The following is a 27,387-nucleotide window of genomic DNA, read 5'->3' as shown; positions in this document are numbered from 1 at the left end:
AAATGGCATTAAACCCATAAAACCAAACCATTCTTTAATAAATATAACAAAATTCTCAAGGTGGCTAAAAATTCTCAACTAGACATAATTAGGACTAAAAATTAATACTAATCTGCTAAACCAAGATCAGCGATTAAGCTGATGAATCACAAAAACCCCAGCCACCACTGAACTGTATGCGCTGTGAAAATTCTGAAAAGTTGCTATCATAAAATTTAACAAGAGGACTCTTGTGTCAGATGTTTAAAGCAAAACATAAGATGCCATTTCCTTTAATGGTTAACTGATCTGTTTCATGTTTTAACTGAATACCTATTAACATCCTGCACTTGACAAGATACAATAAAAGCCCACAGTGGAAATAGAAATGGTGTTATTCAAGGCATCAAGTAAAGTACTGTAGGATGATATTGTTGAAACAGTCTGCGCATGTTGAACTAGCCTGATGTACATGTACTTGACCAGAACACTAATTTCAATATGGATGAAAACAAAAGACTGAGGGCATCAGGCTAGTATTGGGCAATCAAAAATGGTAGCATTGGCCAACTCAATGAATAATTTATAGCACTGGGCAATCAAAAATGGTAGCATTGGCCAGATCAATAAATAATTTATAGCATTGGGCAATCAAAAATGGTAGCATTGGCCAGATCAATAAATAATTTATAGCATTGGGCAATCAAAAATGGTAGCATTGGCCAGATCAATAAATAATTTATAGCATTGGGCAATCAAAAATGGTAGCATTGGCCAGATCAATAAATAATTTATAGCACTGGGCAAACAAAAATGGTAGCATTGGCCAAATCAATAAATAATTTAGAATTATACCCAATAAAGTTTTTAATAATTGTATCATTGGCAAGCATTCAGTGCACTGCAAGGTGAAAAGTGGAAAGATGTGAAAGATTTCACATGATACACAGCTGCCACTGAAACATAATTAGATAACAAGAGAAACGGTGATAATAAATATGATCAAGAGAAGCAACTAAGAAAGTACCAGAAATGCTGGGAAAATGCAGATGAATGGCTCAAAAATAACAGAATAAAGGCTGTAATGTTGGACCACTCCAGTGGCTTAAGTGGTTAGAACATCCACCTTGGATGCAGGCAGAAACAAGTTCGAACCCTAGCCTATCATACCAAAGACTTGTAAAAATGGTACTAGCAGATGCCACACTTGGTACTTAGCATTAAGAGGTTAGTATTAGGATTGGTCAGCCTGGTGTCAGGATAATGTGACTGGGTGGGACATGATGCTACATGTCTGTGGCACAGTACCCCAGTGCTATTACTATAAACTGACACACTGCTGGCATTATAGCGATATGAATAAAATAGTTAAAGCTATGCTAAAATATCTAAATCACACTGAAACACACACACTTTCTGCAGAGAGTATTTGCAAAACAACAGAAGTGCATTGGGTACTTTATTCATTGATGATACTAACAACATTATCCCTGCAGTCATTTGGTACTCCTTAACTCATTGGATAAGAACGACTGTAACCCAAGAGATGCCATCAAGCTGTGGCATGCTGCTGAACCAAGAACATGAAGGACTGATACTAGTCCTTCAAAACCTGGACCTGAAGATGAATTGCATGCAGAAAATGAAAATGAACTTTCAGTTTCAATGACTCTTGTGGGTGAAATACAATTGTTTTTCTTTTGAGATGATGTTCATGAATAATAAATGCTGAATTAAAAACTGAGGCGGCTTCTGCTTGACGTCAGCAGATCAGTCATGTTTAGGTAGGAAAAAACTATTATGGTGATCCAATGGGTAGACAAATAATCATAATTTTAAGCCCTGCATCAGAACATGTCGTTCAGTGAAACCATATGTTGATGTGACCATCCATAAAGTGTAAGATTTTCAAGATGGCTGCTTTGGTGGCCAAATAAGCAGCACCATGTTTATTCCAACCAAGCAGACTGAGGATGAATGTGTTTGTGAAGTTTCAGGACTGTCCTTCAAGTACGTGTAGTTTAGGAGGAGTAACCATAACAAAATTGTGCTAATAGCTGAACATTGCATGGACAACAAACATCATAATATTATAATTTTAGAAATTATGGGCATTTTATCACATCATATTATGATCGATTTGCATAAAGACCATAGGGTCATCTAAAATAAAATGATCTGAATGCTGCATGGGCTGGCACTGACAATGCATAGTCCCAAACTTTTTAAGTCATTTCACCTCCTAGTTCACAAGCAAATGTCCCCTTGCCCCAGCCCAAAGAAGTGGAATGAATTTTTTTAGATATGTTCTGTACATGAATATCAAAATCATCTCCAATGAATTCACAAGGTGTATGACTATTTCAAACAATGAAGGAGCTATACAGAAACAGACCTGCAATGATGTTGCACATGATGTACAGAGATGGGAAGAAAGTACAGTATTAGATAAGCCCTGCTCATCTTCAAAAGCTTAGAAAAATGCCACTGTAAAGCTATTCCTAGTCATGTCATCAGTCTCGCATACTATTGGGTGCAGCTATTGTTTAAATTGATTCCAGACAACATAAAGTGCATGCTGAGGAAGTTAAGTGCTTTACTAATGTAAATGGGAAGTGCACCAACATAAACCCACAGCAAAAGTTTCAAGCAAGATTTGGCAGTGTGCTAAATATAAATTGTTCTGTTCGGCAATTACACAGAACAAATCTAAGTCTTGCTGCATGAAGCTACACACTGGTCACAGATCTACTGAAAAGTAAAACCATTTTGTTTCAATTAGTCCAGCTTATTTATCAGCAAAAACTGACAAAGTTCCACGCTATATTGTCATCATATCCACAAAGTAAAAAACAATTACTTTTCTCTGTCCAGATTATTTATGTACTCTTGAAAATTATTAATTTTTCTGAATATTGTCTGAAATATTATATCTTTATTATCATGACTGTATCAATGCATCTGACAAATACAATGTTATATAGTAAAATCAGGTTGCATTATATACAAAACACCTGTATGCTGTAAAAAAAAAATATATTTTACAAATGAAGAATTCTGGATATATTTCTCTTGTTTGTTTTTCTATTAAGTTCCTGAATCTGGGACACTGCTCATTGTGTGCATGTACTGCTGGAGATGGCAGGACTCAAGAAAAACCATGTGGGACAAGCTGACTCTGTTGTAATATTAATTTTGTTTTAGAATGTATCACCTAAATAATATACATCTATTTGTATTATCTTACCTCTGAAAATCTGAAAGATACTCCATTGCTTCTTTCAAAACTATTTGTTACACAAAGACACACATATACATGCATATGATTTTAACATTTGATATTTTTTCTTTTTCTTTATTTTTACACTTACTGGTTGGGTCTATTTTCAAAACTTTCTGTGGATTTTTTTTTTAGAACTATATAACCTCAATCTTAAGATGTCATAAAATGCTACTATATACATACAAACAATCTTTTCAAAAATGCTTCATGTGATCTCGATACTAAAACTCCAAAATCTGGACATCACTGCCCAAAATGTATAATGCAGCCAATTCACTAACAATAATAATAATAATGACCTTATTTAAAGAGGGTAACACAATTAGCTAAAAACTAATCTACCCTGAGGACCTCATACAAAGGAATTTATTTATTTAAGCTGCATCTCTGAAGCCACTGGACATATTGGGTTTGGAAGAAGGAAATAGAGTGGGCATTTCTAATCTCAGCTGGAATACTATTCCAGAGCAGAGTTCCAGAGTATTGGAAACTTTTTTTTAAATAACTCCTTATTTGGTTTGGGAATTTTATACTGTTTGGTAGACATGGATCAATAGCCTTAGAGGATAACGAGTTATCAAAAAGAACAATAATAACATAAAACAAAAGCAACTGTTTTAATGCTTTTTTAATCTTTGTATTACTTTTTTAAATTGTATTTTGATGTTTTCTATTTTGAAGTAAGAAGATTACATTTAAATGCTTCTAGAAGTTTACATTGTAAAAGGTTAAGATATATTGGTCACTTTTTATATCTAATGACCAATGTATAAGTATTGTTTACTAAGTATATTATTGATCAAATTTCAAAGATGCTATTGGCAATAAAAACTTCACAATGGCAGTTGATTTTCATTTGAACACAACATTTTTTGTAGTAGTCGGCCGAGTTGCAATGCAAAGTTATTGACATATTTTGATGAAAGGGACATTTTAGGGTTAAAACAATTTGGAAAAGAAGGGAACTATTAAAAGAGATGACATCAAATAAAGATAAAACACTAAAGTTAAAAGAGTGCAAGAACAAGAATGAACAATTCCAAAGTGCAGCTCTTTTCAGATGAATCAGATATTCAAACATAATAGTCTTTATAGGTTACTTGTGCACCTGATAAAATGTTCACATTAGTAATTGTTTAAAGAAAAGATAGTGCAGAGCATATTAAAGTTATGGTAGCAATATTGTCAAAACAAGAATATTTGATTTTTTTTAAAACCTTAACTAGTTAGTACATTAGGTAGCATGCAGAACTAGAAATTGTGAATTTTTTTCCCACTAACCTGAAGGATCATCAAAATAAAATTGTATTGATCCTGATGAAATTTCAATTATTCTGCTTGTTTCCAATTCAAGACTTTTAATTAGCATAAACTCAAAACAAAAACAACTGTACTTCAAAAATCATACTCATAAAGTATCCTGTGCACTATTGCAGTTCTCTAATAGTTTCTTTGTCTCTTTATCTTACCTGTAACTGCACTCTATAGTAAAAGTCGTACAGTCTATGTAGGCAATCAACACTGATTATTTCATTAACATCTGTCATGTTTTAGAATTTGATTCTAAATACCTTTAAATGGCAATTATTCACTTTATTTGTATCCCCAAACATCCATATTCCTTTAGAAAGTCAATATTTACACACCCTGGGAAGGGTTAGAAGTGAATGCAATTTTCAAAATTTGAGGGGTTTCTTTTGGATTTTAAAGGTTTTAAAAAAGAATTTGGTTCAAGACACAAAGCAGTTAGAAAATTGTCTCCCTGGTGAACACAAGATTTATTACAAACTTGATATAGTATGCTATGATGTTGAAGCAAACGGAGTTCAAACTGCACAAAGATTGAAGCAAATGCAATGCTAACACTTGATGATCCATCAGCAATATGTCATTATAGGTCTATCAAATAAATGGTAGAATAAAATGGCTGTCTTTAATTTGCACAATTCACACACTTTCTTGACCACTAGGCTAGTATAATGAAAAACCATGTGCAAAAACCCCTATTTTTTTGTGGGGTCACGGAAGAGCTGTTCATCATTAAAAAAAATGATTTAGGTTTCTTTCAGCTATTCAAGGCCCTTTGTTTTTGGTTTCTAAGGTCAAAATGAAATTTTAGTTTTTTTTATTATATTGGTTTCTGAGGTTAGAAGACCCTGAGTATGCATGGTACAATCAATGTCAAAGTATAACTTATAACTATCTTTTAGATGACAGCAACATATGTGTGATCCAGTAAAATCCAGATTGAATATTGAGTGCTGTGATGGCACAATGATAAACAAATTCATACTAATCTATATTGCGAGGATTATACACAACTTGCTCTTTCTAGACTCAGCTGAATACAGGGCCACCACTGTAAAAGTCCATAGTGAACAACAATTTTCATCTGGAAGTTTCTTGACAACGGTTAAGGTGCAGATCATTCAGTAATCAAGGCTATATGGACTTTGTTGGTGCAAAATTAGTTTTATTCATCATTTAATTTCTGCTGTTTCAGTGGCAGCTGCACATGTTGCAAGTACTTCCATATTGTTTTGACAATAATCACAGCAATTTATCTGTAGGAGCTGCCATTTGATTTAAATTAAGAGGGCGAGTTGCCAAGGTTGGCGGGAGGTTTGGGGGACCACCCAGAATTAGGATACAGGTTTTGTTTTGAAGTAGTCAGGGTGTAAAGTTAAAGTAGCCAGGTAAATCACTAAGGAAAGCACTGACTTGATGAGTCATTTAACACTTGTCCATTTTGTACTATGAGCTTTATTTTAACTTGTCAAGTGCATGATGTTGGCATGTACTCACTTCACACAATAGACTTCTGACCACTTTCTAACTGGTATGATAGTGATTGCTTGTAATTTTTATTGAGCCACAGGACTTGAGACAGCTGGGTTTTAGTGATCCATTAGCAAAATCACAATCAGCTGGATAGCAAATTACATTAATTTCATGCCATGTTGTAGAGCAGTATTTTTCATGTCCCTTTGAAATTTTGTTGGGGGGAAATAATGTCTCTTGCTCTTGGGATCAAAAGTGCAACACAGTCACTTATATCCTAAAAGCTACTATATTCCCCATCAAGAGGTTTAGTAGACAGGTAGGTAGGCGGAGCGGAATAGGAATGCAAATGACCAGATCCAGATCAAATTTCAGCAATGATGTACTTTAGCCTGATCTGTCAGCAGATTAAAGACATAACGAATGCTATGATTGCAATTTCTGAGAATAACAATCATATTCCTATTGATTTCATGCAGGTATATCTCGATGAAAGGTCATTCAAGTTTGTGGGCTGGCTAGTAAGCGGCTACCCCATGCCGACACCAAATGGTCTTGGCAAATTCGAACTTTTCGATAGGGAATGGACTTTGACCCTACACCCCAAAATAAATGTCCAAATATCAAAAATGGGGTGACAAGGGTCAGAGGAAACTCGGACTATCCATATGCAAGCATTAACTGGGCAGCTATTTCAGAGACTTGCCAGTCCTGCTTCAAACACTTTATGAGTTTGAAAATGTCTGGATCAATTTGATCATTTTAGCTGTGCTGATATTTACAATGACAGAATTCAGTGGCTGACAGACTCCAAGATGTACATGTTATTATAAGAGTACATCAAAACATCATGACACATTAGCTGGGTGGCATGTTCAAAGACCTGGACTAGCTGCTGAGTGTGGAAAGTGTGCCATATGTACAGTGACTGAATTCAGAGGCAAAAAGACGCTCATGCGGTCATTATAAAGAGTACATCAAATGAAAAACTAGAGCTTTCATTATTGTGTTCCTTTATGAGTGTAGGTGAACAAGTAGTGCATGTGACCATGAAATCAGGACACATCATTACATAGACAAAATGCTGTGTGCAATTTTGGATAGGTATTTTGGAGTTAAACGGCAAAGTGACGAAGATTGTACTGAGATTCAGAAGAGTGCTAAAGTTGTTAGAACGGATAATTCAGATAGGACAGTAGCCAAGAGTAAGAAAGTGTGACGTGCCTGGCTTAGTGTTTGCAAAATGATTAACAGATGAAAGTGAACTACACTGTAGTTAAATAATATGATAATAATACATTATACCAATGTTAATGCATAAATATTTAAAGAATTACAAATATATAAAAACTGACAAGGTTTTGTGTCTCTTTATTCCTGGCATTATAATGAACATTTAGTCACTTCAAGTATGCCCAACATGCTTCTGGGAGGAGACTGCAACTTCAGCTAGTGGGACTCCTATTTTTACCAAACAAAATAGTCCTGGACTCCTAGTTTTAAAATCCTAGTGAGACATCTGTGTAATTTCAGCATAATATTTGGGTAAAGAAATCAGTTATCTGTCATTCCATCTCTCCCACTTGAGATTTTGTTCTCTTCACAAATGAAAATAGGTACTTGATTTAAGGTGACTAGAAGGATGCACTTTGTAAAATCTCTCAGGCTACACATTTTTCTTTTACTCATAAATGTCAATAGAAGAGAAACTTGTTACCACAATATGTTACTAAATTATTTTGTATTGCCATCAAGACTATTATAATTCTGTAGCATGCTGAACTTAATCCTGACCTTTCAAGCAAGAAATATTATGATCCAGTTTTGTTATACATGAATTAGTTGAATGTAGATACAACATAGCTAGTTTGAGTTACTGGAGCTAGTTGCTTAGAAATGACCTAAAAATAACATACAGCAACCAGTGCAGATGGAAAAGATGACTTTTATTCATTTTCATTATATATAAAAAAATCAATGAGTGATTCAAACAGTTAATGACTGGTTAATGTGTCTCTTCTGGCACATTAAATGTTTTTTTTTTTGTTGGGTCTGGATATTTTGCACAAATACTGCACAGGCACATTAAATCTAGCTGAAACACTAAGTGGTTTAGGAAATAAAAGCAACAAAAACACATGAACCAAAACTATAAAGCAAATTTTCTGGGAGTGCAACCTTGACCAAAGGATCCCATGATTAAAAACAAGAGTCCCTCTAGCCAAAATATCTGTCCAGGAATTCACAATGAGGCCATTTCTTTCTCCTTTTTAGCTGAAACACTAAGTGGTTTAGGAAATAAAAGCAACAAAAACACATGAACCAAAACTATAAAGCAAATTTTCTGGGAGTGCAACCTTGACCAAAGGATCCCATGATTAAAAACAAGAGTCCCTCTAGCCAAAATATGTCCAGGAATTCACAATGAGGCCATTTCTTTCTCCTTTTTTTGGGATTGTGAAGTGTACAGACCCTCTAAGAGATTCCGGAGCAACAATATTTTCAAATTAGCTACTGTGGTGGCCATATTGGAAGTAAGATCAGCACCATTTTTATTTGGGACAAACTAGACACCAACAGAAAACTTTTGGTGAATAACCCATGCCAATATGATCATCCAAAGAATTTTTGACAAGACTTTGTGTGTGTTTACAGTGGAATCCATACTGGATGTCTGCAGGGCACCATTTTTATTTAGGAAAATCTAGATATCATAAGAAGTCCTTTGATGAAAAGCCTATGTCGTGATCACCATAAATTCTGAAGGAATAATAAAAACAAGATTTACATGGTGGCATACATGATGGGTGGCCCCACTGGGTCTAAGATTGGCATCATTTTCATTCAGGACTAACCAGACACAACAAATGTTCTGGTGAAAACCCCCACCAACATGACTTTCAATTCAGGAGTAGTGACTAGATTTTGACGATCACTGCCATGATGGCCATATCTGACATCACATCAGCACCATTCTCTTTTATAACTAGTCTTCTGGTGAAAACTTCATGTTCCCAAGGCCTTCTGTTTAAGAGGTGTATCAACAAGATCAATGTTAGACCAGCACAATTTTTATATAGGACCAACTATACATCTCAAGTATTTGTTTTAGTGAAAAGCACCAGACTGATATACCATTCAGTTGGGAGGAATTGGGCCAGTTTTCTTTTAGTTTTGAGACGGCCACTGCTGTAGGTAAATTTGGTATCCATGTGGTACCGGTATTATTCAGGATCAACTAGACCTCCGGATGTACATGTACAAAGCTTGATAGAAATCCTTCAAGTAATTTACAAACAGCAGTGACAGCAAACATGTGCTAACAGCTGAATGGATAGATAACAGGGTCATTCCATACATTTCTCCTAGTCTATAGTGAACATAGTTAAAATTCAATTAAGTAGCATGGAATATCCAAAAACTCTGAATTACCTGATGAAAATGGCAATAATTCCATGGCAGTGTTCTTCTTGGGTCTACCTGGTTTTCTTTTCTCTGGTGGTTTGGACATTTCCAATCCCAGCCGACTAAAACCCAAGGGAGAGCCATCTTCTGGGCCTACAGCAAATAATCGATGTCTCTTTTTGGGTGGAAGATTGCAATGCTGACCAGGAAACAAACTGTCAGAGGATAAAAATGACATGTCCTCATCATCGTCATCAGAGTAATGTTTAGGATGTGATACCTTCATTCTCTCACGATTTGCCACTTCAAAAATTTCATAACCCTTGCTAGTTTTAAACCTCCGTGCTTTCTCAAAAACAACTATTTTTTCCTTCTTTTTCTTTTTCACATTGATTCGAGTTAGTCGAAATATGCTTGGTAGTGGGACTTCGCCCGGACGTACTTTGAGATATGTTGCGCCTGGAGGAGATATTGAAAGACCTTTGAATTGATTAACAAAGTAATCCAACTCAGCAAGGAAGACAGGATCAATTATATTTTTGTGCTTTGATCGGAAGTATAGTAGCCTCTTTTTCTTTTTTGATTGCTTGTGATGTCTGTATGATTCATGTCTATGTGAAGCTGAACTGCTACCTGCACCACTAGTATCAGAATCAACAGCACTGTAAGTAGGGGGATATTCTTCAACACTGTACAAATTTGATTCAGTGAGACTTGGCATGTACAAGTCAAAAGCTGCCTCATGATTTCTTTGATCTGAAACATCCATAGATTGTTTTGTTCGTGACTTCTTTCTTTTTTTCCTTTTGTCTCTTCTCATCATTACATGCAGTTTTGGTTTTCGTATTTTAAGAGTGGGTTTTGGAGCTCTGTAATCCTGTTTCTTGGGTGACATTGTTGAAAGGGAAGCCCCCATTTGATCAAGATTTTCAACACTATAAGCTCTCAAAGAATTCAACTCAGGCTCTTCGGTGGTGCTAGAATGGAACTGAGAGTCAATTGAATCTTTAACGCTTTGAATAAGTGAAGAAAATTCAGCAAAGTCTTCAATGTTCACATCAGTAAAATTGCCTTTAATGCCTTTTCGATTTTTCAAATGTAAACCACGCCTCCCTTTCTTTCTCCCAACTTTTGTCTTTGTAACATCTGTGACTGGGTGTTTCCTTGGTCGACCTGGCTTCCTTTTTTTCTCTTCAAACTGATCAAGTCGAATCTGCTCACGACTTTCCCTCCACTGCATCATGGACGAAACTGAAGGGGATTTATCTTCATGGCTATTATCTTTATCTTTAGTGGACCTGTTCTCTGGAGACAATTTAATCTCCAAGGCATGCAAATCCTCTTTATTCTTCTTTCCAGAGCCTTTAGGTCTTCCTGGACCCCTATGAACCATTACTTCATTTACATGGAGTTCCTTATCCACAGTTTCAGAACTCTGATAAGAATTTTTATTTTTTTCTTCCTCCTTCAAGATTTGGTCTGTCTCTTCTCTTGATGCAGGTTCTTCTTCCCTCCTGGTACTGATCATAAATACCCATTCTCTACGACTTGGATATTTATTCTTTGAGCCCTTTGGTCTGCCAGGCTTTCTTTTGGTAATGTCATGCATATATATATTTTCAGTTTCAGCAGCATCTACTGCTGCCTGGTGGCAAGTCTGTGTAGACTCGTGTATAAATGCAACCTCTGCATCATCCTGAGGTTTTTGTAAATCACCCTGTGGTTTAACAAATGGTTCTCTGGTCACAGAAAGTTCATTATTTTCTTGCTCATTTTTGGTATGTTCAAGTTCAACTGGACTTCCTGTTTGATCACTTGTACACATTTGATTTTCATCAAGACCAGATTGCTCTAGGTCTCCATTTCTTGTTGAGTTTGTGGACTCTCTATTATCCAAATTCTTTTCTTGAATCCTTTTTGGTGGCCTACCTCTCCTCTTTCCAGATTTAGTCTTTGGTTTATCTGTCTGTTCACACTTCTGTTCCAAAAAAGCTACAATCTCTGTGTCAGCATTTGACTTTTTGTTCAGTGATTCATCCTGCTGATCAACCTGTTCACTTGATTTTTCATCAAAAGAACCAAAGCTAGCAATGAGATCTTTGCTGACATTCTCTGACTGAAGAGTATCAGTAGATCTTTCAAGATAAGCAAACTTGTCTTCTAGTCTTTGTTCCTTTTCCTCCTCTGTTGGTAATCTACCTTGCTGTAGCAGTGTGCTCCGTTTGTAGACATGTAAAAATTTGGCTCTATGTTTTTTTTTACTCGGTGATGTTGACTGCACTATTTGTTCACCTGGCTTGTCTATGACTTTGCAGGATAAACTTTCATTTAAATGAAAACTGACTGTTTGTGGATGACCATCAAGGACTACCTTGTCGTTGGGCTGTGGACTAGATTTGTTTGGTGAGTGTGATTTCTGTTTTTCTTTGCTAGCTAAACTGGCTGTTGATGTTATCACAGACACAGGCACTCCTTTAGAAGGAGACACATTGACACTAGACTGGCAGACAGACTGATCAAATGTTGTCATTGATGACTGTGAACTTGTCCTTCCAGTAGATGAAGACCCTTTTGTTGAAGAAAGTTTATTGGAGTCTGATGATTTTGCAGAGTTTGGATTAGTCTTCTCTGAATCGGAGGAATGTGACTCCCCACCAGATACAAGTAATTCATCTGCTGATGGAAGCACCTTGTCAGCACATGGAAGACCTTCCCCTGCAACACAATTTGCAGAGTATGGAGACTCATTCCCTGCCGGAGACCCAGCCAGAGACTGTATACCACTATCTGGTGAAACATTTGGACAACTGTCCAGCCTTAAATACTGGTCTGAAGAGGAACCTGCCATAACAGAATCTGCTAACATCTCTTTCATTGAAGCAGGTCCCTCCACTGGTGTTTCCAGTGAAATTTTATTTGGATTTCCAAGATCACTTCTATTGTTCAAATGAAGTACATGAGTATCTTTTTTGTTTCCTTGTTCCTTATTTTCAGATTCAATATAAAAATTCTTAACTGTGGGAGGCCTCCCAGGACCCCTTTTCCCACTTGTAGTATGTTTCTTCTTTCTTCCTCTTGAACCTTTGGGTGGATTTGATTGGGCAGCATGACCATCAGGTTTTTTGGAAGAGTTGGGCTGAACATATTCATCCATTGTCTCTGAGTGACTTTTAATTCTATCTATATTATTAGACAAGAAAGTATCAGAATTCACACCCACTGGACAAACCCTATCGCATTCTATCTCCACAAGTGAATCAATATTTCCAGTGCTGCCAGATGTCTCAACACTTATACTCACATCAGTTCTGGACTGTAAAGGTTCTGTATTTAACAAAGAATTATTTTTTGAAGCTTTTGGTGGCCTTCCTCTACGTTTTAAAGGTTTGATCACCTCCTGCATCGTTAAAGACTGAAGATAAACAGGCTCTGAGTTCTGATCTTTAGCAACATCTTGTGATTCGGGTATTGCAATGGAGAAATGATTGTTGCTCACACTTTCTGCTACTCCCACACTTGCAGAGTCTGAAAGCTTCTGAGCCTTGTGAGGAATTCTACTCCTGCTTATAGACAACTTTCTTCTGCCTCTCTTTTTACCAACTTTCAACTTACTTTGGTTTTCATTACTCTCAAGGACTTCTGAACTGACAATTTCCTTAGCTAGTTTTAAGACTGTATGGCTCTCAGCATCAGAGCAGAGATCAGGATTTGATTCTGTAGGTACAGAGTCACCAGTAAAATTCTCAGAACTGATAGAATCTTCCATGTTTGACTGACTGATAGATCCAGCTAACACTGACGAATTATGAATGCTAAGTACAAAATTTGTTCTTTTTGGATAAGTCTTTAGTATTTTGGGCATTCTTCCTCTTCCCCTTTTTCTACCTCTCCTTTTACTGTCTTCAGAAACCGAGGCAGAGTTTGTGTCTAAAAACAATGATTCATTCTTATCGGAATACTTGATCTCTTGCACCTCGGATGATAGAACCTCCTGAATCTGAGATCGCACAATCTCTTTTTCCGTCTGAAAATCTGATGGAACATTTTCACTTACTTTTTCTAGCAGGGTTACTTCTTCAATCTCAAAAGAGCCAGTCTCCTTCTCACCTGGGTCAGCAATCTTTAAAGTTTCCTTGGCGGACAATGGGGAAATTTCATCCGAATGTGTCTCCAAATCCGTATATGATGAAACAAAATCTTCTGATGTGGACATGGATTTAGCTCCTTGAAGAAACTTTGAAATTGCTTTTTCTTTTTTTTTCAAATGTTCACCACGCCGGCTCTTTTTACGTTTTCTATCCTTCTTTTGAGAAGGTAGATTACTGACAAGACCTGGCTCTTGTGCAGACACATCATGTGCTTGGTTGTCTTGCTCAGGCACTGCCAATTCCTCTAAACAAACATCTTTAAGCACAGACTCACACAAATTTTTAAACGATGAAGTTTTTTGTGTTTCCTCAAAATCAGCAACAACTTCATTTGTTACAGTGTTAGACTCTGGAAGATTATCTGCAATATCCGGCTCTGATCCTTTGGTTTCTTCCTTCTGTTCTTTGGACTCATCTCTGAGTCCTTTGGACTTTCCAGCAACAAGCAAATCTTTCTTTGTTTTTGCAGGTCTGCCTCTCTTCTTAAAAGGTTTACTGGAATCCATGCCAATATTTTCATCAAAATCATGTGTCTGCTGTACCTTGATTGATTCTTTGAGCAAATTTGAGTAATTCTCTTTTGTCTCAAGAACAACCTCAACCTTTGCATCATCCACTGTCTTAGAAAGCTTCTCTTCATTAGCCCCTGGGAGAAGTTTTCCTTCAGAGTCCTTGTTGACCATTCCTTCGTGCTCTTTCGTTTCTTTTTCTTCTTCTAGAGGACTGTCTTCAGGATCCTCCAACAGTTTGGTCTTCACTCCAACAATGTGTTCCCTAACTTCATCCGAATCCAAAGAAACTCTCAGTTCCTTCAGCCTTGGGTATTTTCTTTTGGCTTTTTCAAATAATTCTTTGGTACTTTTGCCTTTAAAACCTTTACTGCCCTTAAATTCCTCAGCAATTAATATAACTCTTTCTTCACTTTTGCTTCGCCAATCTCGTACTTCTTCTGCCAAAGTATTTGGCCGAGATGAAGATTTATCTTTTGTATTAGCAACTTTAGATCCCTTATCTTTTTCCTTCTGATTGGAAAAATTAACAGTGTTTTGCTGAGATTTCAGAAATTGTTCAAAAGAGCTCAAAAAATCTTGACTAATACTGCATGATTTTGTGGAATATGATTTTGTTGCGTGATCACTCCCAATGTTTGACTCTACCCTACTAAGATCACCAGCAATCTTTGAATGAGAGAACTCTGAGTCAGATAACTCCAGTTTTGATGAAATTGACTCAAAAACATTCCGAGACATACCTTGTTTCTTCTTTCTTGACTGATTATTGTTGGTTTTTTCAGCATCATGATGAGCTTCATTCTCCTTCTTTGAAAGTTTATTTGTGATGATCTGTTCCTCATTATGTTGATCTTTATGATTGTCCTTTAACACAGGGCCTTGAAAATTTTCCAAATTTACATTCAAATCGTGAGGCTGTGATGCTGCAGACTTCAAATCATCAAGCCCAGACACAGAACTGAAAGTTGATTTTTTTCCTTTGGAAGCAGGCTTCTTTCTATTCGATGCTGTCTCTGAATGATCAGAAAACAAGAAAACAGATTGTGATTTCAAGTTGTCTATTGATTTTTGTTCCTCACTTTGTGTCAACAAATTATTACCAGTAGTAGATTTCTTGTCTGAACTAGATGGACCGTCTTTTCTACCCAGTAGATTTACCACTACACTTTCACTCAAGGGGATGTATCCTTCTGGTATTGCACTGTTTACTGCCTGAAAAGATAAAAATGATTCTTAGTTGAACACAATGTATTCCATATATAACAAATGAAAAATGTTAGTTGAGAACAGTGCACTCCATGTATGAACATTAATTAATCTTGGTCCATATATGACTACTGCAGTGTTGCACATAGTATCCCAAAAGCAATGGACACATTTATTCACCATCCAAATTTGGGGGTACACAACATTTTAATGAGACAAGCAAAATAATAATTGGTACAATACAAAATGAGATGACCTTGTTTGTTTCCAGTTTTATAATCTTAACATCATGGTCTCCACTGTACTATATATTTTCCATGGACATTTACATCATTGCAATACAAGTTTTATTAAGTGCTCAAGCAACTGATGAAAAACATTAATATGTTTGAATATCTGTTTAACCTGGAATGACTTGCACAATGACATTTTTCATTCTGGTTCTTGCTATCTTTTGACGTTAGTGTAAACTCATTCTGTACCAGCATCTATTACAATACTGCAACTATGTTTTCTGCATTACTTTTGTTTTCAAACTAAGAAATTCACCAATTAAATGACAAACTGTGTATTTGCATAAATGTAGCATCATTTGTAACTATTTGAACCTCAAGATAAATTAAATCTTCCTCACTACAGGGGTGACTTTAATCTTCAAAAATATGTTACACTAAAAGCCATCAAACATTCTGCATTTCAACTTGGCTGACTACTACAAACCTTGAATGTTTTTCTTGCCAGACACGTAGTTTTAAAATAGATATTCACGGCCATCTTATAGTTTTATCACCTTACATGACCTTGGACACTACTATGGCCAATACAGACACAGATGGCCATCCACCAATGAAAACCTGTTGGTGTTAATTTGTGGGGGGTTTTCTGACATAAAAGCATTCACGGGGACGGGGATATAGGACAAAAATTTCTGGGAAATCTGTGAGCCTGCACTCTATGTGCAACACTACAACTTATTAAGATAGGGATCACAACATTACGTGTTTACTTGTCTGTATGCACAACTTTCTTTACAATTTTTAAAACTGCAGTCAAAAGAACATTTCCTTCAAAGCATAGAAAACTTTAGCAAACATTCTGAAACTAAAGCTCCAAGACCAGAAACTGATGTCCTGGAAGCAGGGATTATCATTACAGAAAGTTATGTGCTTGTGGTATAAATAACCTAAGAATACAGAACTGTGAACTTCCCTATTCTGAACACCTTTTTGTTCTACATCTGAAATCCACAAAGACAATAGTACCATAATCCTCTATGTTGATAACTGATATATTTGCAGATGCCATACTTTAGTATCATTTATTTTCGTTGGGCCCAATTTTCGTTGTTTTGTATTTTTTTTAAAGGCATTTTCATCAATCATGGGTACTTAAATTTGTGGTTTTGTGTGTCAAAGTTTGCATATTAGTAGGTATTTATTATCATGGTTTAACCTTTACAAATACCCAAAACAAACAATACAAAAGAATAAAATTATGCTGATGCAAATGGCGGTCACTTTAATGTTTAAAGCAATACTACTGCCTGTATGAGCACAAATCAAAGACCTGGCAAGTTCAATACTTATACCGTGTTTTCGACCAAGTGAATAACATCAGTCAAAGCCAACAACACTAAAACAATATTTCCATCTATGAGCACAAACAAAACATCTGTCAAGATTAATCACTTTTGCCATGTTTGTTTTTGAGTGCTCAACATCAAAGGAAGCCAACGCAGCCAATAACACTAGGCCAATCGGATATTGAAGAAGAATTAAAGTCACACTTCCACGAGCGGTATGCTAAACAGGTCATCAATGCCATTATGGAAAAAGATGTTACTCGTAATGATGAGTGTACAATATTAGTAAACCTTGCAACCTCATTAATCAAACCAATTCATACTGAATGGATAATAGCAGCTCATGCAACAATGAGTGAAAAATTGGACCTAATTATCATCGGTTTTGAGAAAGCTGGCTTTGTCCAAAAATCTGTGAAGTGTGAGCTTTAATACTTTGCTGTAATTTGTGTATATACATAGTGTTTCAAAAAGTTATAGTATTTTACAGGACTGTTTTTCTTTTGGATTAAAAATGCATGGATAAAATGAAATGTGCTTTCAGAAGGATTTAAATGTTTCAACAACAGTTGTACTCAAATGATTTGAATAAGTATTAAATTTAATTTTCATATACTACAGCTAGATACCTTATCAAATGTGTGCATTGAAACAATATAAAACAGTTTATAATTCTTGTTTGAAAAGGTTAAAATAAAAAATAAAACATGTAAAAGCTAATATTTAATTACCAGATTACAGTATTGACCTCAATTTATCAAATACTAGTAGCTGTGTTTATCTCTAGGAATGAAACACTAAGAAAACAGGCGGGTCATCATCCTACGTAGCTCATTTTTTGTTGTGGATTTAAATTTGTGGTTCAGGGTAACAACAAAAATGGGTCCCCCACAAAAATTGATCATACTACATAATTTCCTTCATTCAGTCAGAGTGACTCCAATCTTTACCTTTTTTACTAAAAAAATAAACATGCTTTGTCATTACCCTAGGTGCAAGCCATCCATTCAGTACTGGCCACATCTTTGATGCATTACTAATGCTACTTTGCTTAAACCATTTTTCTTCTTTCAGTCATAATGGCCTTAACCTTTCACCTTTTGACCATTAAATCAAAATCCCTCTTCCTTACCATGCTCAAAGTTAGTTATCTCATTTAGAATTATTATTATGCAGAAACCATTTTTATTTAATTAAGCCAGTTATCTTCCAGTTAAAAATCAACAAGGATCTTTCCTTATATCAACTGCATCTACAAATTTTGTTAACAATAGATGAGTTTGAGTTATTGAGTGGAAATCATTTTCGTATTTCAGTCTGAGTGACCCTAACCTTTGACCTTCTCAGCATAAAATCCATAGGGTTCTTCCTTATCGTAAGTCCAAGTAATCCATAAAGTTTGGTATCACAGACAGTGGTGAATTCAGGTTATTATGCAGAAACCTTTTTTCTTTCATCAGTCAAAATGGTCTTGACATTTTGACCCTGAAATCATCAGGCTTCTTCCTTACCTAAAAGGCAAGCTATCCACAAAGTTTGTATTTGCAGATGGTGGATAATTCAAAATTAAGCAGAAACTATTTTTCTTCTATCATTCTGACAGACCTTGACCTTTGACCCTGAAATTGATTGGCTCTCAATAAAAGATTAGGTTTCTTGATCACAAATGAGAGTGAGCTATGTAAAAGCATTCTGACAGACCTTGACCTTTGACCCTGAAATTGATTGGCTCTCAATAAAAGATTAGGTTTCTTGATCACAAATGAGAGTGAGCTATGTAAAAGCAATGGGTCATTATGCAAAAATCATTTTCCTCGAGACCTAGAGGTTAGAGCATCTGCCTTGGATGTGGGTTTGAACCTTGGAAGCGTCATATCAAAGACGTATAAAGATGGTACTAGAAGTTGCCTCATTTGGTGCAGAGCATTGAGGTTTGTGTTAAGATTGGCTGGCCTGGTGTAAGGATAATGTGACTGGGTGAGACATGATGCTACATGTCTACGACATCACTATAAGCTGCCATAATGCAGATATTGTAGCAACTGAATGAATTTTTCTAAAGCTATGTTAAAATCCAAATTACATACTTATTTTCCTTGTATCAGTCAGTGACACTGACCTTTAAGTCCTTTATCATAAAATTCAAAGCATATTTGTTACCTCAAGTGGGAGCCATTCATGAAGTTTGGGAATTAGATTGCAGACAAGTAGAGTTACTGTGCATAAACCAAATTTTTAACAAAGAGATGGATGGATATCATCAAAGCATAATAAACTCTACCATATGGCACACACAAATTTGGCTGTCCACAGTCTACTGTCAAATGCTAGTGTTTGTTGAAAATAGGTTGTGAAAAGTATTTCCGACTTTAACTGCTTATAAATATACTTATCAAATATGTTTCTATGCTACAGTGATAATAAAGACAGTTTTAACATAAAATATGTATTTATTAATTATCAATTTCCTGTCATTTCTGAAAACAATACATTCCAGATAGATCAAAATGGGACCTTACTCATCTACATAAAACAGTCCAATAGTATTTTTAAATTAATGAAAGTACAAGAACTAGTGATGGTTGGTAAAACTTTTGTATTCCATTTTATAACCTGTACAAATAATGTTAAATGTTTTTATCATCCCACTGTCACTTGTGATGCATTGGTCAGACCATATACTTGACGATCAACGACTTGTCCTGTCATAATACTTTCAGTAAATTAAGTAGTTTGGTCTTTTTGCAAGTACAATCAAATTTTTATTTCTGACCAATCTGTGCAAATTACATGACAGTGACAGAACAAAAATGGCAGTCATAAAACCTGATTATCATTTAGTGTTTCTGTGTACTATTATTTCAAGAGGATAGCACTCACATGCACCTAATTAAACTAAAATACTTTATTTCCAATTAATGGTTGTGTAAATTTAATTATTTCTAATTAACATACAAGCATCTCTTGTTTCATTTATGCAACAGAATTGGCAGTCACAGTAATGTGATTCATGTCATTCGTCTAGAACAATGCTTTGCTTAAAATCATATTTTGATAGAATTTACAAGTTGACAAATTAAGGGACAAAAAGAAGCTGAATACAAAATAGTATCAGCAGATGTGGTGCAGCTATTTCCAGCACCAAATTTGTCAATTGCTGACACTTATTTTATGCATTTTAAATAAAGAAATAAGATTTTGATTGTCTGTCCTTGTTACAAGAGTTACATTTTCTACTCTAATAAAGTTTTAATATCAATTTAATGGAACACGAAACAATGGTATGACATCTCAAAAAGCGAGTACATGAAAAATGGACACATTTTATACACATCTTAACCATACACATACTGCTGTTGATGCAGCTTTTATTCAGTATGAGGTTGTCATGGATTGATGTTAATTATTATCCAGATAATAAAAGAAATCATCAGTTAAATATCTAATTTGTGCATTCTTACAAGTTAACTCATTAACCTCTGGAGATTTTGTTTCATTTTTGCCTGAAATACAAGTAGTAAACGCAGTTTGGGTGACTTCTGAATACATCAAAATAAATCAGCGACGTGATTTCTGTTCGGCCTGATGTTTAGCTGTGTTAGAAATGTCATTTTTCGTTGGCTATTTTGCTTGTGCATGTGCAGGTGTGTTAAAGTGAAAGAGTTCTTTTTTCTTCTTTTTTAATTTTGCTTATTGAACCCATCATTTTCGTGTCCTAGCCACTTTTTACTTGAAATCCCAAATCTATCAGACTTTTTGCAAATCATTCGCCTGTCTCTATGCAGTTCAGACTGATCTGCCTTAGAAATGAGACCAAAATGTCTAAAATCCAAACACAAAATCAGATTCCGGCAATTGAAAAACACTTAATTAAGGACTGTTATTAAAAAAAAAGTATTTTCAAGCCAAGAACTACTATCACTGCTCTTTAAGAAGGCAACAAAACAAGAACTAATTTTGGTTTGCACCATGAATAAACCCTTATATTAATTTAATAATCTGCTATAATAGTACAGCTGAAAATAAACACTAACAAAATGAAGACTGACAAGGGATGTAAGGTTATAAACTATAAGACTGTTAAAAATTACCTCACTCTATAATATCATATCCCCCCACCCAAATAATAGTAATGCGATAAAACTCCCCTAAATTCTAATGCTGGAAACATGCCTAAAATATTGAACAAACGCCTGATAGTAAAATTCACCACAAAGGTAAGCTAAAGGCTACAACTGATTATGATAATGCTTAATACACAAAGATTTTTTTAAAAAAACTATATCTATAAAAAAGGGGAACCGAGGAAGAAAAGTTTTTTTTCTCCAACGCTTGTGACAATCACACATTGCAGAATTGTTAAAACATTGTGATGCTAGAACATCTTTGTATTTTTTTTAAAACACCAAACAAAATGTTACTGATATGGCACAGGTTAAGTAACGAGTCTACTAGACCAAATCAATCAGCTGATTTCTTACAATGGCTATACAAATATGTTTACGGCAAACATACAAATGATCCATACTGCAATTTATCTCAAAAGATTAACAAGTTCTGCAATCTCCAAAATTTCTGGAAAGAAGTCAATAAATGTAACCCATGTTCTGTTCAGACTTTACAGATTTTTTGCGTGCGACCTAGTGGCCAATGAAAAATTCCTGGTTATCCCCTGACTTTGATAAAAACATGCAATATTCTTCCTGTTTACTTTTTCTCGATTTCTCTGTGACATGGGAACACTGCTTATACGGGTGAGGGAGAAGGCCACCATAATTTTCTACATGTTTAATATTGTGCATTGATACTAGATAAGGACAATTTAAGATTACAAGTTTTGACTCATTCCTACAATAAAAGATCACTCAACCTAGGCAATTAATGTAGAACCATTCAAAAGACATCTAGAACTTGGACACAACAGACATTATATAATGTTCTAAATACTAGTGTTGGAAATCTGTTGAAATTCAAAGATGTGATTCATTAGAACCAAGTGATCTTCAATTATAATTTGTTATGGCTATTTCCTCCATTTTACATGGAGAACGCAACTTTTCCATTACTTTAAGGAATGTTGCTTTTGTAGTGAAAAGTCTGCATTCTTATGGTATTCTGTGTTATTGGCACCAAATTATATTCAGTTAACTTGACTTGAGATTCTATTAATAGAAAATTACCAAGCACACATCTGTTTGCTTTATTAATGTAGTCTAAATTGTCCAAGAAATGTAACACTGTAAACAATTACACCTGATTATCAAAATTAGAATTAAATACTTCAATGCCTGGCTTTACTTGCCAACCTTCAATTATACTAATTAACTGCCTCATGACATATTATTGTGAGGCATGTGAGCCAGAGTTATTTAAAATTAATGACACAATGCCTAATGCATGATAAAAATAGCAAAAATTTGGCACACGTTATAACCACATTTATAGCTTTAACAGTATAGGAGGTGTTCAAGGACATTATACATTATGTGGATAGATGGACTGTGTCAGAATATCCTCTGCTCCTTTGAAAGTAGTACAAGAATATCCCCATAAAATGTTATGTCTAATCCATACAAGAAGAGTTATCTCCCTTTGTATATGCTGAGAACTGGACATGCATTTTTCTCTCAGTCTCAGTAGTATCATTTTCTCCCAGTGTCTGTAGTACTGTTTTACAGCACATTCGCACAAAAGTGGATATGTAGTGCAAACAAAATGTTCTTTTAAACATGTAACTCTTGCACTTAACAAACCTGTTTTTGCAGGTGGTCTAACTAAACAATTAAGTGATGATGAGACAGCAAGGAAATATATAGAGCAGTTAGTTCATAGAAAATCATTCTAGGCAGGTTTGAGCAATCATTTCTCTTCTGCATGGCATGCAGACACCAAGAAAAATGCATTCAGAAAAGCAATTATTCTTTTCATTCAACCAAACAGAGGTATTTTGTGGTATTATGTTGAATTAAGTATAACTAGCAACATTGCAGCAATGCACATATTTCTATGTTTTATGGCACACAGTCAATTTTATTCTATTTCACATCGCATAATAATGATCACATGGAAAATATTGCACGTTCTGTGCCCATTACTATGATGTAACCACGGTTTATTTGACTTGCAGAAACTTTTGCACAAAACTTGACCATATCATCTTAACCTGTTAAACAATGATGCCAATGCCAATGGAAAAGTGTACACCATGTGTACACAGGCAAAACATTTTATAAGTACTTCCAATGCAAATCCACTCTTTCTACAATACTAAATACTTGATACCGCACTTTTTCCAATCTCACCTACCCCATAACAAACAACAAAAAAACACCCATTCTGTAAGATTTTTCTTTTTACATCAGACCAAACTGAGGCAAGTTGTGGTTATTAATTCCAAAACTGTTCCTTTCAACACTGCTGCTTGTGATGAAAAGTTTAAAATGTTAATCACAGACAGCCAAAATTCTTTATTCCCATTATCAGAGCAAAACCAAAAGTAGGTATTCAACTATAATCCATTTCAGTTTCTTGCAGTCTGCATTCTATGGCATACTTCATCCTCCTCCTTGAAAATGAATATGTGAACCTGTGTATTGGAACACAAAACTATGGCATTTGTTAATGAGAGGGACATTTCTTTATGATGGCTGTAAACTTGTGTCAAAAACCAACCCCCTCCCAATACTGACACAGGAATTGACCCAAAACTGGTAAACTTTCATCTTTAAAATTTGGCTGAAAAATATTCAAAGATGTTAATGTGAATTGTAGTTTTGATCTTCACCCCACCCCCTTTACCTACCTGGACCTCAGGAGAAAACCCAAACTTATTCAACTCATATGGTGACCAGGTGGGAAACGTATTTGATAAGTTTGGTGACTTTTCACACAGTGGTTTAGAAGAAAAGAGATATGGACAAATCGACAGACAAGGCAATAGGCAATAATGATTTTGATTACACATTTTAAGAAGTGTGATTATTTAAAATAAAAAAAATCCTTTTGTGCAATATCATAACAAAGAGCAATATCATACCAAAGAATTTGAATCTGTTTCATCTTCAGATAATACAAGCTGCTGATTCTTTTCCTCAATGCTGTCAAATTCAATCTCTGATGATTCCCTTGTTATCTCTTTTAGTGAATTTTCACTTGAGCTGCAAATGTTAGATTGTGTCTTACTATCTTCTTTGCAATGTTTAATAGATGCATCTATGTCACTAAAATGAAATTCCTCATCCAAGGAAATTTCAGTTTGTGAACTACTAATAGTATCCTCCTCAGACTGTTCACAATCTGATTCAGTGTTACAAGATTGTGGAATTCTGTCACCCAGGGGAGTCTTCGATTCCACAGCACTATCCTTACACTGCTCACTGGTAAAACAATTTTTAGTTGGCAGCTGTTTGTCACAATGTATATCTTTGTCACCTGATGTGGTTGTATTGGCAGAGCTAGGGCTCTCTTTGGTATTATGTTTCTCTGGTAAGCCTACAGCTTCAGACAAACCAGAACCTTCTGCGCTCATTGCTTACATATCCAAGCCTACACACATCCAGCCAGAACATCAGTTCAGCATCACCTGCAGGGGAAAAACATTTTCATTAAACTCATGATGAGCAACATAAATAAAATGTTTTACTTGACTGTTTCTTCTGAAAATGATATTCTGCTGTTAAACATAACAAAATGAGTCTAGGGTCTGCATGTCTAGTCCACAGAAACATACAAAACTTGAACCAACACCTTAACAACATCAATGATGCCAAAAAAATGCAACCAAAATATTTTTCCACCAATGCTGGCTTGACATAAAGCCTTTATGGTTCATATAAGAACTGTCATTTTCAACCACTATAATTCAGCACATGTCAACTTGAGAATGTTGACAAGAAATCTGAAATCTATACTGAACTAGTTTTGGTGAAGACAATAACAATGGATGTTTGGTGTTGGGTGCAAACATCACATATACATCAGTTTGGGAATCAGCTATCACATTCCTCAAGTTAAAAAACAAAAGTAATATAATTCAAAACTAATTACATTCTTTTGTACTTTTCCCTCTAACCAAAGCCCAGGCATAGGACTTCAGAGGACTTTCACTCACATCTTCATAAGCCAAGGTTCCGATATCCCCATCTACACCTTGGCTGATCGAACAGCTATAATGGTGCTTTGTCAGTGACATCTATTGGATTTCAGGTGTTGCCTACCTTAGTATGTAATAAACAAATAGCATGGTGCATTGTACAATGGCTGAAAATGGTGGCAGCAATTGAGTGTGCATGATAGGACTTTTAACGTAGCTTTAACAATTTTTCAGTCATATCGCTATGATGTATTGAGTGTGGCAGTTTATAGTGATGTCTAGCACTGGGGGCATCATGCCGCAGACATGCAGCATCATGTCCCACCCAGTCACATCATCCTGACATCAGGCCAAACACTAACCTCTTAATGCTCAGTGTCTAGCGAGGAAGCTGTTAGTACCATTTTTGTAAGTCTTGGTGGCAATTGACCAAAACAGGATATTTTATAAGTTTAGCATTGAAAGTATGACTATGTGTCAGAGGGAACCCATTATGTGTCTATGTGAGTGAAAGTTATTTGTGCAAACTTGGACCGGCACTATGCGCCCCTTGTCTCGATCACAAAGGAACAGTGTTTAAATTTGAACAACATAATTTTGATTGGATGCTGTGGCTTGCTGCCACATTCAATGAAATTCACAGACAAGAAGCACAGAAATATCTGCTCGATATGCCAAGGTGTTGATAGGAATATAGGAACCTTGGCTTGTGAAGATGTTTCACCCACTGATCCAATATATATTTTCTTTCAACTAACACAACACACAGCTCTTTATTTATCACTAAACCCATTTACCCATATATAATGCTTATGGCAATTGCTTTTAAAAATAAGCTTTCCATCAGAGAACCAACATCCTTATCAATATTATCTGGGGTCTACAAACCCAATAAAAGGCTGGGTTAAGGAGCACAAAAGTGACCCAACTTGAAGTCATACTGGATATATAATATGGAAGTAGAATTTTAAAACTTTTAGTTTCCGGCATTTAAAAAAAAAAAAAACTTCATTTTTCTTTTTATTTATATCAGTAATATATTCCAAGTCAGTGTTTGTTTATAAAGTCAAGTACTTTCCAGGGATTTCAAAACTGTGCAAGCCTGGGCCATCTTAATCTAAGACCTGTTGACTTTTTCCCAGTTAGATCAATGCAGTAGTCCCCCTCTTGAATGGCACCCCCCTGACAAGCGGCCCCCCACTCCTTACAGCCAGAATCCATTGGCACCAACGAGTTTGTGTTCAAAAATAGGCCACCCGGCTAACGCAACCAGCATATTAGTGCAATAATATAAAATTTACCCCTCACAAGCGGCCGCATTTTATTTGAATATGTATCCAGAACCAGTATTTTATTCATAACGTGTGTTAAGTAATCCGATTTCTGTTTCCCGATGTCAGGTTTTCTTTATTGAAAGAAGTGTTGAGTAAAGTACATGTACCACTAAGGTTAATATTATATCATTTATGCCTCATGAGAAGCCAAATTTGTTCCATAAAAACTGAGAAAGACTCAAATTTTAATCAATACAAAAGGGTAAGTACATGTAATCCAATTAGCCTTACTGCTGTGTTATCATAAGATGTCCAGTTTAGTCACTCTGATAATTGTTAAGATTACAATTATTGAACAGTAGTAACAGCTGAGAAGTGGCAGTATCGATGTACAATACCCAAGTCAGCAGGAAAATGGTTTGATAGCCTTTATGGCTTCCCTTAGTAAAATGTTGAGCTTGTTCACTTTGATAATTAGTGGCTATTACTACTGACAATAATTGTCAAAATTACGAATCCTAACGGCCGCGAGGTCAAATCTGCGTGATGTTAATGATACATATCGAAGCTGTTTTGGCTTCTCTCACTTAGTGTAAAGAAATGTATAAAAACAATAGTGTACCAGATTGCGACTAACGAATCACGTGACAAGATCACTTCCTTTAAAAACAAGACAATTTGTTTAGATGCATACAAAATTGTTTTATCAGTATTGTAGTTAGCAACATGAATAACTTACTGCAAAAAGATCAAAATGTCATCGAGGAAAAGAAAAATTCTCAGTTTAGAAAAGAAAGTGAAAGTAATTCAACTGATTGGGGTGGGGGGGGGGTTGAGGATCCTTGCAGAAAACTATTTTTTTATAATGGCAAGAAGACTCAGATAAACAATATCGTGAAAGATAATGAAACAATTCTGCAGAAGTGGGAAGGTGAAATGGATGGAGAAAGAAAAATTGTTTGAGCCAGGAGACGTTTCTATCCTGATTTGAATGACAAGAAAAAGCAACAATTTTGTCAGTTGAATTGGGATATGACGACTTTACCGCAAGTAATGGATGGTTGCACAGATTTCAAGTGCAACACAATATTATGTATTCTGTCCTTAGTGGACAATCAGCTGATG

The 27,387-nt window shown here is 35.5% G+C and overlaps 1 protein-coding gene across 3 annotated transcripts in view; it reads right to left on the bottom strand.

Moving 5' to 3' along the window:
- LOC149801847 (uncharacterized) overlaps positions 1–27,387 on the bottom strand; it is a 173,410-nt gene that overhangs the window by 143,442 nt on the left and 2,581 nt on the right. For all 3 annotated transcript variants that reach the window (XM_089956221.1, XM_089956220.1, XM_089956223.1), the window contains exons 2-3: positions 23,933–24,478; positions 9,476–15,320 (exon numbers count right to left, since the gene is read on the bottom strand). In XM_089956221.1, the coding sequence (XP_089812347.1) occupies positions 9,476–15,320; positions 23,933–24,424 (6,337 nt within the window). In that variant the 5' untranslated portion in view covers positions 24,425–24,478. The remainder of the gene's footprint in view (positions 1–9,475; positions 15,321–23,932; positions 24,479–27,387) is intronic.

This window comes from Sinohyriopsis cumingii, chromosome 4 (assembly GCF_028554795.1).
Source record: "Sinohyriopsis cumingii isolate HCF-2022 chromosome 4, ASM2855479v2, whole genome shotgun sequence".
Taxonomy (NCBI): domain Eukaryota; kingdom Metazoa; phylum Mollusca; class Bivalvia; order Unionida; family Unionidae; genus Sinohyriopsis; species Sinohyriopsis cumingii.
The sequence above is the reverse complement of the archived record's forward strand: the minus strand, read 5'-3'. Positions and strand labels throughout refer to the sequence as shown.